Here is a 14251-nt window from a genome sequence, read left to right on the forward strand (position 1 = left end):
AAGGAAAGAGATAACCATGAGGACCACTGTTCTAAAACTCACCTTGGCCCCCCCACCCCTTTTTTGGGGAAAAGTAACATCTATGTAGTGATAAAGCCTGGTGAAAACAGTGGTGAGGCAAGTGGAGACTTGCCATTAAAAAACAAAAAGGAGTACAAGAAGCTTCAGACTGAAAGTCAATTGCAAAATGTTGCTGTCAGTTGATCAACATTTATGCCAAAAACAGCCTCCTGTCTATATATATTTGCTGTAATGGTTTGATATGTCTTGACAAGTTTGTCAAGAATCTTGCATTGTTGATCAACAATAATACTTGCCACTAAAGTGCCTGTTTTGCATCTTGACTTACAGTGTTAGTCTTAACCTTAAGCGTTCTTATATAGCTGAGCACCATCAGATGAATGGTTCAGAAGGTGAGTATTAATCATTTTATTTTATATGAGATCACTTAAAGGCTAAATGAAAGGCTTGAAAATAAAATACAAAGCTATTTAAGATCCTGTCATGGAAAAACTGGATTGTTTTTGTAAAACTACATGAAAATCATTTCTTCTTACCTGCCAGGTGTGGGAGGGGAAAGAGAGAGAGAGAGAGAGAGAGAGAGTGAGTGGTGTGTGTATTTTTCTTCTTACCTGCCAGGTGTGGGTTCAAGGTAGGGGGTGGATGTGGGGGTGGTTCCTCCTGCTGGAGTTGATGACAAACAGCTAAATAACTATAAGGATTACTGATCATCTTTGGATGCCTGAGCTGAAAATCAGCTCATAAGAAAAATAAATTATGGTCAAGACATCTAGTCTTATGCACAAGGTGAGAAATTTTGTTTTAAATTTGTTGAGATAATTCTCAGTGTGTTGTAACTGTCATTCCCCTTTAGAATGAGGAGCTAGGGGTGGACAAGGAGTGGTAAGAAAAAGGGAAGTATTGATGTAAAAGGTACATAGGGTTGCCAGGTGTCCACTTTTCAACTGAACACCCAGTCAAAAAGGGACCCTCCCAGCCCTGTGAAAATGAGTGAGTGAGTGAGGGTTGGGGAGAGCGAGCTAAGGAAGGAGGGATGGAGTGAATGGGGCGAGGCCTTGGAGAAGGGGTGGGACAATGGTGTTCAGTTTCGTTCGGTCAGAAATTATATTCTGAGAATATAATTTTCATTATGGGTGGAGGACTGAAAGTGCAAAACAAATGTATTTACCAAAACATTGTACTGAAACTACTCCAAATTCACAGTCAGAAAATCTTCTGAACAGTCATCTACAGTTCTATTAAACAGACCAACATTAGACAAAAACTATTCCCAGCTTTACTGGATGGGCATTAGCTAAAGAACACAAGAAGAAGAAGAAAATGAAACCGAAGTAACGGCAGTAGTTGTAAACAATTTGGGTTCAGTTCTCCATGGCCTTGCACTTTGTGTTGTAGTTTTAGATTTAGAAGTGGGTGTAAAATTCTACCAGATCAGCACAAAATTAAGCGATTACACAAGATTTATTCTTGTTATTCTATGACCATGTTAGAGGCGTTATCTTTGTAACTAGCTTACAAGACAAGCAAGAAGATGTGGTCAAATCATTCTAAACAAAAATCAGGGGGAGAACTGAGGTTTCTGGAACCTTTAACTCTTTTACTGAATGCACACATAAAAATCCATTTCTTTCCCAAAATAAATTTTCAATGCAGCATTTTTTACTTTAGTACAGCCTTAAATTAATCTGTGTAGGTTGGAAAAGCACTGGAACACTACAAACTGTCCTTACAACAAAATAATCTTTGTCAAGATCAACTCTGTAAAAATCTATAACTGAAATGCAACCAATGCAGTATGCAACTACAGTGGGTAAAGCCACTTAGTATTATAGACAAAAAAGATAGTAATGAATGAAAAGATAATATAATGCCTTAAAGAAATTCAGCAAAGTCACACTTCTATCAACAGCGGCAAAGGAAAACTGGCTGTTCAAGCTCTAACACAATACAAAGAATATTTTGTTTTGAGAAGAGCAACCTGTCAGCACCTTTAGTGGCACTAGAGAATGCTATCAGCACCAAGTGATCTCTCATATCTGTTAAACATATATTTACTGATTTCTGCTGGAAGATTAACAAAAGGGGCAGGAAGAACAGACAGTCACATCTGTATTTATAAAAAATAGTAACTGATGTTTACTAGCCTGGTGATGCTGAATAGTAGTAAGGGACCATTGTCACTTAGCACCAATCCTGAACATCATGCAATTTGACCATTTACCTTGCCCAGTAATTCCTACACTCTGCCATTTAAAGTTATTGAGAGATAGCATTGAAGAAAAGAGGCTAAAGTTAAAGTCATTTTAAAAACCAAATGTGATTAACAAAAATTATCTACTGTATAATATGGTAATGTTCCAGTTAGTGGTTGCAGATTGAACTCAGAGTTCAGCTCAGCATGACTTCACTAGTTTCATGAAGTAGCTACAGAATTTACAAATCAAGTGAAATATTGTTAATTTTAGATCTGTCAATTCTGCATTTTTGCAAGTTTGAAAAAATAATGTTGGTTTCTCTAAATGGATATTACTTTAGTAGTTTATGAAACTAGACATCCATCCTCCCCCTTCACATAGTTCATCTAGTCAACGTAACCATATTCCAAACACATGAAAATAACAGGTAGACCCAAACCACAAAGTACATATTTAAAAATTCACAAATTTCTTGGGTGTTTTGATCTGGGCATTTGGTTTAATCCTATCTGGAAGGCACATAATGCATGTAGAAAGATTTGATAATGATGCTGTGAAGGAGTCACCTTCTCTTAATTAAGGTGAATTTAGGGATCTGCACAAGCCAATATTGTGCCCTTATCTACGTATAGTTTCCATTCCAACCACGGATAATAAAGTCAAGTCTTTTCTAACAGATCCAATTCTGTAATTTAAGCCAGAGTGGAAGCTTTGTGCCCAAGCAGAACTCTGTTAAAGTGAATGAATTTCCACATGGACAGAAGACTTCACTTTCACATACCCAATTGCAGTACTAGGCCCATTGGGACTACCTGTCAAGATAGGCAATGCAAATTAGAAAAAAACAGCCAAGAGTAATACATTGCACTACTACACTATATTAGCTAAACATTTTATTTATATTCTATGCACAATAGCGTTAAATCCACGTTTCACTAGATAGACTATAAAATTTCCCATTTTAAAAAAGCAAAATAGTGCATAAAAAGCTGTGATTTGGACAATAGATAGTCACTACTTCTTCCAAGTCCATTTATTAAAAGAAATATCATGAAACCTTTGGAACAACCCTGCCAACCAGAAAAGCTTGACAAATAATTGTAGAATTTGGTGATATGAACCTAAGCCTGAAAATTTGATTTAACCATCTCTTTTGAATTCAGCAATATATAACTATATATAGATATAAAAAAAAGAGAGAGATTGACCAAGAATCCTAGTCTCTTGGATTATCTATATCTGTTCACAGGTTTTCTACTTCTGTACATCACCCATAGTATCCAAATGCTTGTGTTAATTAGATTGGCAACAGCAAAGACTCTAGCAGGCTTCTGGAAAAGGAGACAAGCCAGAGGTTCCATGGTATGAAGAGGTCCACTTAAGGGAAATTTTTGTTTTTAAAGTTTGATTTCCCCCAGGCCAATTGAGATTATGCCATCAAATTTGCAGTGCATGGAGTCCCTGGACACTAGGGGACTCACCTCACACTGGACAGGTTTAAGTGCTACCATTGTATTTCCTGATCATGCTCTCGTGCTGCATGGTGTGTAATACAAATCTTGCAGCTCTTTGGTGATACTAGATTGAGCCCACAGGTTGAGAAGAAGAGATGGCAGCTCAAGAGCCTCCCCTTTCTCACACCCTGGCTGGAGTGCTTCACTGATTCCCCCCCACCTCCTATATAGCATCTATTCATTCCCTCCATCCCCCCAACACCCTTAACTACTTATACAAGTACACGAATAAATGATGGCTATATTCCCTCTGTCCCCCATTACATTCTCCAGAACCTCTTCAGCTTCTATAATCAGTGCATGGACTAGCTGGTGGAATAGAGAAGCTCTCACAATGATTTTTGGGTCTTGCAGAAAGGTCATCTAATGGAACAGCGCTGCAGGAGTCACCAGATTTGCATGAACTAGTCCCACTTCCCCATCAGCTGATTTTATTACTGTTGGCAATACAATTTGAGCTCTGAAAGATGGAGAAACTAAGAAACAGTGAAGAAGCTACTGCAAGCTCTTCTTTATTCACTAAGTTTGAAAATTAGGAAGAAGTTTGTAAGAGGTATAGAAATGTCCTCTTGCCTTCATTATTGTATTTTTATCTATTCAAATAAATGCATATATGAAAGCAGTCACAGCATATTAATATCAACACAGAGAAAAATATATAGCTCCCAGTGATGCTGAAAACAGAATGAGTTGCTTTAAGTGTGAACCTGAACCACCTGAAAAAAAAAACCAAACTAAAAACAATCTGATTAATCAATTTTTAATACACACACAGCACTAGTTACTGTGTCATCCCACAACAAATTTCACACACACATGTAGATGATCAAACAGAGCATCACCGTCCTTCAGTCATTTAGAGAAACTACTCCTTAGCACAGACATCAGTAATATGCCTGACTGGAAAGAAAAGCCTCACTCCCTGTCTTCAGCTCATGAAACTCAGGCAGTAGCAGTCAGTTAGTGGAGCATTTCTACAGACAGGATACTCTTAGGAACTCCATGTCCAGGAACTGAAAGCTGTTTCACCACAGTGGATCAACCAAACTGACAGCACAAATTGTTGAACTTACTTCAGCACTGAGAGGAAGGAGGGTCCAGTGATTAGGGCACTAGCCTGAGACTTGGGAGACTGGGTTCAAATTCATGCTGTGCCACAGACTTCCTGTGAGACCTTGGGCAAGTCACTTACCCTCACTGTGCCTTAATTCCCCATATGTAAAATGGAGATACTACTTCTCTACCTCACAGGGATGTTTGTGAAGATAAAGGCTGCGATGTGTCAGATTCTATGATAATGTGGCTATATGAGACCATGAGATAGAGAAACAAATGCACACGATACCTATCTAACCTATATGTAATTCTACAGGCAGGCATGACTGACTTTTAGTCTCATACTGAGCAGAAAATCCTTCATTATTAAACAACTGTCAAGGTTGGTGACTTTTAAGTCTCCCCCAACCTTCACAGTAATCCTTTACAAAATGAGTTAGTGATCCAAGAGAAAAATTCCTGTTGAATTTGACAAATAGTTGGGAAAGGTCTGATCCTGAATGCATAATACAAGGGGGCGGGAGAGGGGGGAGTCCTTTTATCTGGCTGTGAAATACCTTATGTGTTGCCATCTCTTCAATCCTGGGGCAAACTCTATTTCCTGCTTAATTTTGGTGCCTCTAGATCAGTGGTTTTAAAACTTTTTTTCTGGCGACCCAGTTAAAAAAAATCGTTGATGCCCACAACCCAACGGAGTTGGGGATGAGGGGTTTGGGGTGTGGGAGGGGCTCAGGGCTAGGGCAGACAGTTGGGGTGTGGGGGTGAGGGCTGTGGGGTGGAGCCGGGAATGAGGGATTCAGGGTGTGGGAGGGGGCTATGGGCTAGGGTAGGGGTGTGGGAGGGGGTCAAGGCTCTGGGCTGGGGTTGCAGGCTCTGGGGTGGGACCAAGGATGAGGGGTTTGGGGGTGCAGGAAGGGGCTCCGGGTTTGAGGGGTGAGCTCAGGGCTGGGGAAGGGGCTTACCTCCGGCGGCTCCAGGTCAGAGGCGCAGCCAGGGTGCAGAGGCAGGCTTCCCATCTGTCCTGGCACCACGGATCGCGCTGTGCCCTGGAAGCAGCCAGCAGCAGGTCCGGCTCCTAGGCAGAGGCGCACAAGCACCTCTGTACGGCTCTCGCCCGCAGGCACCACCTCCCCAGCTCCCATTGGCCGGGGCAGTGGAGGCTGCACACGTGGTCCCCCCACCTAGGAGCTAGACCTGCTGTTGACCGCTTCCGGGGCGCAGTGCAGTGTCAAAACAGGTAGGGACTAGTCTGCCTTAGCCAGACAGCACCGCCAACAGGACTTTTAACAGCCCGGTCAGCAGTGCTGACCAGAGCCACCGCGACCAAGTGCCTTACATTCCGTGACCCCGTACCGGGTCGCAACCCACAGCTTGAAAACCACTGCTCTAAATTGTGACTGGCTACAATGGGACATTGTGGCAGCTGGAGGTTGCTGGAGCTCAGTAATAGTCCAGCCACAACCCCTTTGCCTCGGGCCCTGATGCTGGGAAGAACGGTGCAGAGTTGGTTACACCTAGGTCATGCCACTGAAATATTTCCCCTGGGCTAGCAGAAATGTTCAACCGGCTGCTTAAGCCAACCTTGTGCCACAAAGTGCATAAAACACATTTAACAGAGCTGAATACTAGATTGAATACTAGCATTGAACACTTAACTTTGGTCCATAAATGCTTGCCAAACTGTACCATGAGCTGGCTTTCCCGCAGCCATATTGGAAACATTTTATCCTGTTTCTTTGGCCCATATGGACAAGACTTAATGATTAAAAATATTATGAGTTCAATAATCCCTAAGAATCATCACGACTACCCTTCCCCTCCCCTCTATTTACAATAGGCATGCAATGGATAATAGGAGCAGGTCAGTAGAAGACCTTTATACCCCTTTTAATGGATTGTTTTCCTATGAAGCCAATGTCACCCATCCCACAGAAGTTCTAAATAACAGAATTCAAGTTATGTTTGTTTAAAGTCATTTGGAGACATTTAAATGGTCACAAGAAGCACACAAAAATCAGAAAAAAGGAAAGAGAAAAATATACATTTGCAGATCCTGCTTGCAGAAGATTCTGATGCTAGTACCCACCAATAAAATCCATGTAACAGATCACCTTGTACTTTCTCCAGATAATTGGTCATATGACATTCTCAGTGTCAATTCTCGTGCTCTGGCTGACAGGTGGTATTTTGTAGAGGTCATTAACTTTAAAGTACCATTTTTTAATTCAAAAATGAGGAGCAGCTGGGATGCCATATAAAGAGATGGAAATTTTAATGTTTTGCTTTTCATGTTTTAATGTCACAAAATCATCATAATAATTTCTCATTTCTATACATAAACATGACAGAGAGCAGGTTGAGTAATGCAAGTTGATCTACATTTTGCATTTATTCAAAATTCAGAGTTTGGGAAAGAAACACAAGCACAGTAATGCTTAGAGTAAACAATGATTTTACAGATTGATTCCATAGATTAACAAAAGAAAAAAGTCTGATTTAGTAGATGGAGAGAGAACTGGATGACAAGGGTTTGGTAATATGAGATGGAAGCCCTACATTCATAGGTCACTTGTTTACGTTTGATGTAGGTCAGAGGTGACCTTTCTCATCTGACAATTGTTCAGTGGCCTGTGTGAAATGAGTTGGTAGTCTCAGTCCACTGCTTAGTGGAGTTGTTCAGTTAGAACTAATTGGTATCTTTGCTGGCAGTTTCAGAAGACATGCCAAGGAATGGCTAGGCCTAAAAGCCATACTGCCCTCTCCCTCCTAGAAAGATGATACCTCCAGAGCAGGATTGACAGGATAGCAAGAAACTCATATTTGATGGGTGGTGGCAGCATCTATTCTGTGCATAAACAGAGGACTTGAGTTTCAAGTGAGGTCAATCTGGCACCTTTCATGAGCATTAATGTAATTTTTTTCCCTTTTAAAATAGCTGGCATTTGGAAATATATCTGAAACTCTCCTGCTTTAACTTTAGCTCTGAAAGTTATTTTGTGCAGTTATTGAAATTGTTTATGTCGTGTACATATGTAATGTTATTCAAAACATAACTAAAAATAACCAAGGAAAAATTAAAGGTCTGAGCCTTCACTGCCGCTGCACACACCTTCCATTGACTTAAATGGAGGGGCTTCAGGATCAGGCCCTTAATGTATGCCTAACTTCTAACTATTCTATCACTATTTTATATATATATATTGCATTCAGCAAAGGAAAAATAATGAGCCAGAAGAAATGTTTCCACTTTTCACTTGTCCTTAGTCTGAAATAAATTGTACTTATATTTACAACACAAAAGGATTGTGCACTTACAGTAAACATACATGACTACAGGATTTTGTGTTCCAAGTCAGTGATATGAAGTCTGGCTTATGATACCTCTTCAAACCATGCTATATAAACTAGAAAGGTGAACTTTCAAAATAGAACTCAATTTTGGTAGTGCTTTTTAAAAGATCCATATCTAATGCACTTCAGAGTATTACTTCAATAAAGAAAAAAGAAAAAACCTAAAAGGGGACATGCCGCTATTTTCCTTTTGCTTACATAATAGTACTGAACAGGGGAAGTCAAAGAGTCTTAACTGCAACATCATAGCTAATGCTGAAGTGCACTTTGTTTCAACAGCTATTATTTAAGTATAAGAATCACACCAAACAAATACCTTAATATTTACAATGAAGTGAACTGAAGTAAATCCATACAGAATTCATGCTATAGTGGTCAAGAATATGCCTCCTGCATTTCTAATGTGGCATTCTGTTTTAAAGTCATAGGTAAAATCATCCATCTGAACTTCCTAAAACACAGGAAAAAGAAGATCCAGCCTTCTAACACCTATCTGTACTTTTTTACTGACTGCTTTCAATACACCTTCACAGAACACAATGTTAAACTTGGGACAAATAGTTCTCTCCAGTCTATTACTATTCATTAACCAAGTTTATAAAATTAGGGTTTGAGAGCACTACCCAACTCTGATCCCTTCAATGACAACTGCGGATGCTCAGCAGCAGGGAGGATAGCGATATTCAAGATTTCTTTACATTCTTGTAAATAAGTAAGCTCCTTGGTAATCATAATCATACAGTCTTAAACAGTCTACTTTTTAACCATCCCATATTTGTCTCACTTTTTCCCCCCTATTAAGGGCCTACAATCATAATTCAGAATATTTTCCTCAGGATGAAAGAATGACAAGACTTTATCACTATAGCAACTAACTAATTGGTACAGTGCAGGTCTGTCTTCAACCATAGGATGGAGCCACTATCCTTAAATATAATCTAAACATTTAGGGAAGAAAAATGGCCAGGTTACCATCTTTACCACTACAAAAAGAAAATACTAGTGCTTTATAAAATAAAGAATAAATAAAAATCTTGTTGACTGTACATGCATCTCCTGAAAGCTCTCTCTAAATTTCCACAAATGTGCTAAATTCAATTCAAAGTATAACATCAGTTGCTCTTACTAACAGAGCTGTCCTACACAACAGAAACATATTCCTAATAATAAAAATCTAAAGTAATAGGGAAGGGAAACAAGCAGCCGTCATACAACTGCATTGTGAATACGCTGTCAGCATGAACAGACTAATAAAGCAAATGAGCAATACAGACAGAACAGTTTAATTTGCATTTTTCATTTGCTTTTACAATACTATAAAAGTTCTGTCTTCACTGGAACCACAGCTCCAGGGTTTCACACACAGTTATATAAAAAGGATACAGTTAGGGATATAAATCCTTACTGGATATTTTTTATTGTTTTAATGAGTATAACATATAAACATTTACTACTTTATATTTAGCAAAGCTCTGTGTGTGTGTGTGTGTGTGTGTGTGTGTGTGTGTGTGTGAGTGAGAGAGAGAGAGAGAGAGATCTAAAGTCTTAGTGTAATTTCCATTACTTGAAGCCATAAGTGTGTGAAAATGTTGGCTAATAGGTTATGTTTTGGTGAGTATTTTTAAAATATTTTGATAAAAGTAATTCAAGACTCTTATTTCTCATTAAAGAAAGGAAAAAGACTCCCCCCTTAATGAACAATACATCATATGATGAATGGAAGACTAGACCTATATGAATCTGAAGAGAATTGGTGTAATACTATAAACTATGAGCTAGTATCTATACTCTTCTTCCCAAGATTTTTAGGCATCTTTACTCTTTCCTTCAGGGAAGGAATGTTATTAACAATTCTTCAAGTACTATAGCACTCAGATAGTATGTAAATAATACTTCATTAACATTTGGAACTGCACCTTCAGTCATTAACTCAGTGAAACTCCTCATAAATGGTGAAGTGACAGGACACTACATGTTTTAGGCTGCCTGGTGTTTATTCAGCACTATATAGTACAAAGAATATGGTATGTTTGATCAACACCATCTAGTATAAAATTTGCTGGCAAAATAAATTAGTGGTTGCTCATTTAAACACACCAAGGCATTGTCTGCATATGCCAGTTAACATTTAATTATTCAGCACCCATAAGCAATGCTAAAAATATACTGAACAATAATTAACAATAGAATTGAAGGCAAAAAATCCTCTCCTTTCACAGAACAATACCAACTCTCTCATCCTTAAATACTAGTATATATATTATAAAAAAAATTCTAAAAAGACTCCTTCTGATAGTTGTTGGTGTTTACAGTTAACCCATTACTGGACTGTAACTACTGAAGGTATATTTAGAGGAGAACCCTTGCCATTTTCATCTGGGAAACCTGTGACCCTGGAGATATGCACTTTCTAGAGAAAATCTTTATAGAAGTAAATACAGATTTAATAAAATAAATAAAATAAAATACAGTTTAATCCTCATTACACTTTAGCTAATCACCCTCTAATATGCATTTATTGATTAGCAGAACACATCTCCCAATGCACTAAATTCTGTTAAATCTTAATAAGTTGTTTAGGATATCCTCAGTGTTTATGAGCAAACTGAATACTACATCATGTACAAAATAGAACTGATTAAAAGGGAAGCATATTTTACATTATTTTAATGAGCTATTTAATTCAGAATATATTAAATTAAAATAAGTGCTTACAAAATAATTCTACATTACACTGGAATTATCTTTTAGAAAGCATCATGAGCCTCTGTCACACAAAGCAGTGAATGAAGATTGTCAGTGTCATGAGCTACTATAACGTGTAAAGCAGTGAAGGAAAGGTGCTCATGGCTAGTTGCAATCTCATTTCAGAGAATGCTGGGGGATGGTAAATTTGATAAGGGTTTGAGAGAATAGAATGGAGGGTAACGAAATGCCTTAGGCACACTCTTTAAAATGAGAATCCATTTCTTTTCCATCATACACATCATACCACTACAGCTCATCATGATAAGCTTTCCCCAGAATGTCTACTTTACATTTATTAAAGGAATATCCATGTCACATAAATTACAGATCCCAGCCAAGTCGAGTGACCAATATATGGAGAATACAGCATGGGTTAAAATGGATTGTTGACAGTTAAAGTTGTACATGTACTTGTCCCTGTATTGATATGGTTTATTATAAACACAGAAACTATTTTTAATTTTTTGACTTTTGCTGTTGAATGCTCAGTCTAGTACTGTGGACAATTTTGTCTTTTTGCAAGAAGATGGTCAAACTATACCTACATTACATAACTGTTTGAGAACTAAAGTTACTAGGAGCAATAACACTGATTGGCATTATCAGTGTTAATATTTGATTTTTCAGCCAAAAATAAGCACATTTTTTTTTAAAAAAATTGTAATACTTAGGGTATCAATTCCTAACAACAATGTATACCTCTCAAATCTGTGCAATTACATTTCTGCCCTTCAGTACTTTAATCCCAGAATGTCAACCCTGCAAGAAACTAATATACAATCATCAAGTGATTATCTATCAAACAGCTGTAAACTCCTGATGTGGCTTTAGTATACTGCTGAGGTAGTGCTAAGGAAATTCTGGGGTTTGTTCCAATGCAATTTCACAGTCAGAATCACATATGATCCTGGCAACATTAAGACATCTGTCATAGACTAAGCATGTGCTCTCCCTAAGAAAAATCAACCTGAGAAAATAACTCTTGTTCATGAAGTATGTGAGTGAAAGACTGTGGGGGGAAAGCACTCCTACTCAAAGTTGATTACATTTAATAAACATTGGAACTAATCACTATGGAATATTCAATTGGATTATGCTTAGTAAAACTAAAGTTTGTTCTTAAAATCAAAGAGAAATACTCTATCGATGTTTGAAACACCACAACTACAATCTACAATCTCAAGGCTTCTTCTGTAATAGTAATATTAAAGCTTCAGGTCTTATCTGCTTTTTAATTTGGAGGGAGGGGAAGAGAGAGAATCTAGAGCATAGACTACTGTGTTGGTTTGAAACCTTGGCCTTTAAGATATGCATTACCTCGGCTGGAAAGGGCGTGGATTTGTGTCCAGTGGAAGCATCAGAACAAATGTACTTACTGCAGTAGGCGATTAGAAGACTAGCCAGGATCATAATTGCCCAGAAAGTTGAGGACATGCTTGGCAAGGCGTTGGCATCTTTTCTACTGTTTGTCCTGGGAGATGGAGCCATTGAAGCCACTTTCCCGGAGCAAAAATGTCAGTTAGTTTCACCAGCCAGTTCTCCCCTTGACGGATCGCCTTTCTCCACGTGTAATCCCAAAAAAACCCATCTTCACAAGACCCAAGGGTTGAGCATCGGCAACCCTGTCATGTTGCAGGAAGCATCTTTCAGCGAGAAAGCAAAATAATTCTAAAACATAGAAAAACCTCTGTGCAGGGGGGGGGGGGCCTTCGATGGGTTTCCTCCTGTACCGTGGCACCAATTCACTAGCGTTTTGGATGTTGCTGAGCTTAAGATGCTACTGAGCCACAAATGAGGCTTTTTATTTGACAAAGTTTTTTTTTGTTGTTGTTGGTTTGCCTGTTTCCGCCCCCTCCCCGCGCGGGGGGAGAAAAAAAACACCCCCTAAATTTTCTTAAATCAAATCAGTTACAGTCGTGCGGAGACTCAGATGGAACTTCCCCACCCCCACAACCCAAAGGCAGCTTTAGGGTAACCCCCTGGCCAACTGCAACCACTGCACAGTCCAATCCAGCCGTCAATGCGCAGCGCCCGGGGGGTGGCGGGTGGGTGTCGGGACCCGACTCACGCGCCGCCCCCGGCTGGCCAGGTGACAGCCGGTAACTCCACAGAGGCAGGGAACCCAGGCAGATCCGCTCCAAATGCCGGCGGGGGGCGGGCTGGGAGGGAGCCCGGCGGGAGCTACGCCTGCCAACAGCTGGGGATGGCGACAGAGCCAGGCAGACACGGCGGCCGGGGAGCCCCACAGCAGGAGGTGCTAGCCGAGCCAGGTCTCCCCTCCCGTCGGATCCTCGGGGCGTGGATGGCGAAGGGGCGCGCTGGCGGGCGGTGGGGGGGCGGGGCAGCAAGAATCGCCGGCTCACGGGACACTTTACACAGAGGCGGCTCTGAGGCCGCTGCCGCTGCCGCCGCCGCCGCAGCAGCAGTTCCCTCAGCCGCTCCGCTCCAAGCACCGGCTCCGCTCTCGGCCCCTTGGCGCCTCTGCTGCTGCAGCTGCGGCGGCGGCCCTGGCAATAAAAGGGGGGTGGGCGGGGGGGAGAAGCGGGTCACGCCCACAGGTGAAGGGCGCTCCGGAGCTGCCCCGGCCAAGCCCTGGGCGCGCCACGCTCGGCGGCCGTTACAGCCGTTGGGCGCGCAGGGCGCTTTCCCCCGGCTGGCCCATGCCGGCTCAGGGGCGGCTCCGTGTGCGCTTCTGGCTGCCTGGCACCGCAGCTTCTTGCAGGTCCCGGCTTCCCAGCTTTCCCTCCTCCGCTCCGCGCTCGTTTTGACACCGAAAACACGTCGGCAGCGTTTAACCCCCTGCGGGTGGGAGCGTCTCACGGAATCCAGGCTCCAGGGCGGCCGCTTCCCGCTAGAGGACGCCTGAGCTGGGCTGCATCTCGGGCAGCAGGTGCGTGAGGTGAGCAGACAGGAGCAGAGGGGACGAGCCCTCCCTCCCTCCGGCCGCCTGGCTCTATGGAAGCAGCGCGGGCTCCTGCCTGCCCATCTCCGAGCAAAGTCAGGTTGTCTCCACTGGGCTTACAGCCGGGAGGGATCCGCCCCCCGCCACCTTCCCACTTGCTGATGGAGGCAGAGCAGCGCACCTGCGCCAGGGAACTCCGGGGCAAACTGGTCCCTCTCCTTGAGAGGCTTGTCTAGAACTGAGAGCTTTTTTTCTAACACAGATTCTCCCTGTTAACAAAATGCGCTGCCCTGCTGAGCCGGGTGAGTAGGACAGGTAGCCACACCAGCAACGTCAGTGAGGGGGACTCTTTCCCAATTGTTCTCACTCTTTTATGAGAGGCTTTCATTATTTTTTGTAAATAAAGGTTATGCTCAATTTAAAGGAGCTAAAGAAAAGTAGCTTGGGGATTCCTCTCCTCTAGG

The 14251-nt window shown here is 41.4% G+C and overlaps 1 protein-coding gene across 5 annotated transcripts in view; it reads right to left on the minus strand.

The window, feature by feature from the left end:
• TAFA5 (TAFA chemokine like family member 5) overlaps positions 1 to 13953 on the minus strand; it is a 601401-nt gene extending 587448 nt beyond the window's left edge. Inside the window, exon 1 of one of the 5 annotated variants that reach the window (XM_043550990.1) lies at positions 12262 to 13349. In XM_043550990.1, the coding sequence (XP_043406925.1) occupies positions 12262 to 12373 (112 nt within the window). In that variant the 5' untranslated portion in view covers positions 12374 to 13349. Of the gene's footprint in view, positions 1 to 12261 lie in introns of all 5 variants that reach the window. The other 4 variants (XM_043550983.1, XM_037889075.2, XM_043550993.1 and 1 more) reach the window with 4 other exon arrangements.
• Positions 13954 to 14251: the final 298 nt, after the last annotated feature.

This window comes from Chelonia mydas, chromosome 1, assembly GCF_015237465.2.
Source record: "Chelonia mydas isolate rCheMyd1 chromosome 1, rCheMyd1.pri.v2, whole genome shotgun sequence".
Taxonomy (NCBI): Eukaryota; Metazoa; Chordata; order Testudines; family Cheloniidae; genus Chelonia; species Chelonia mydas.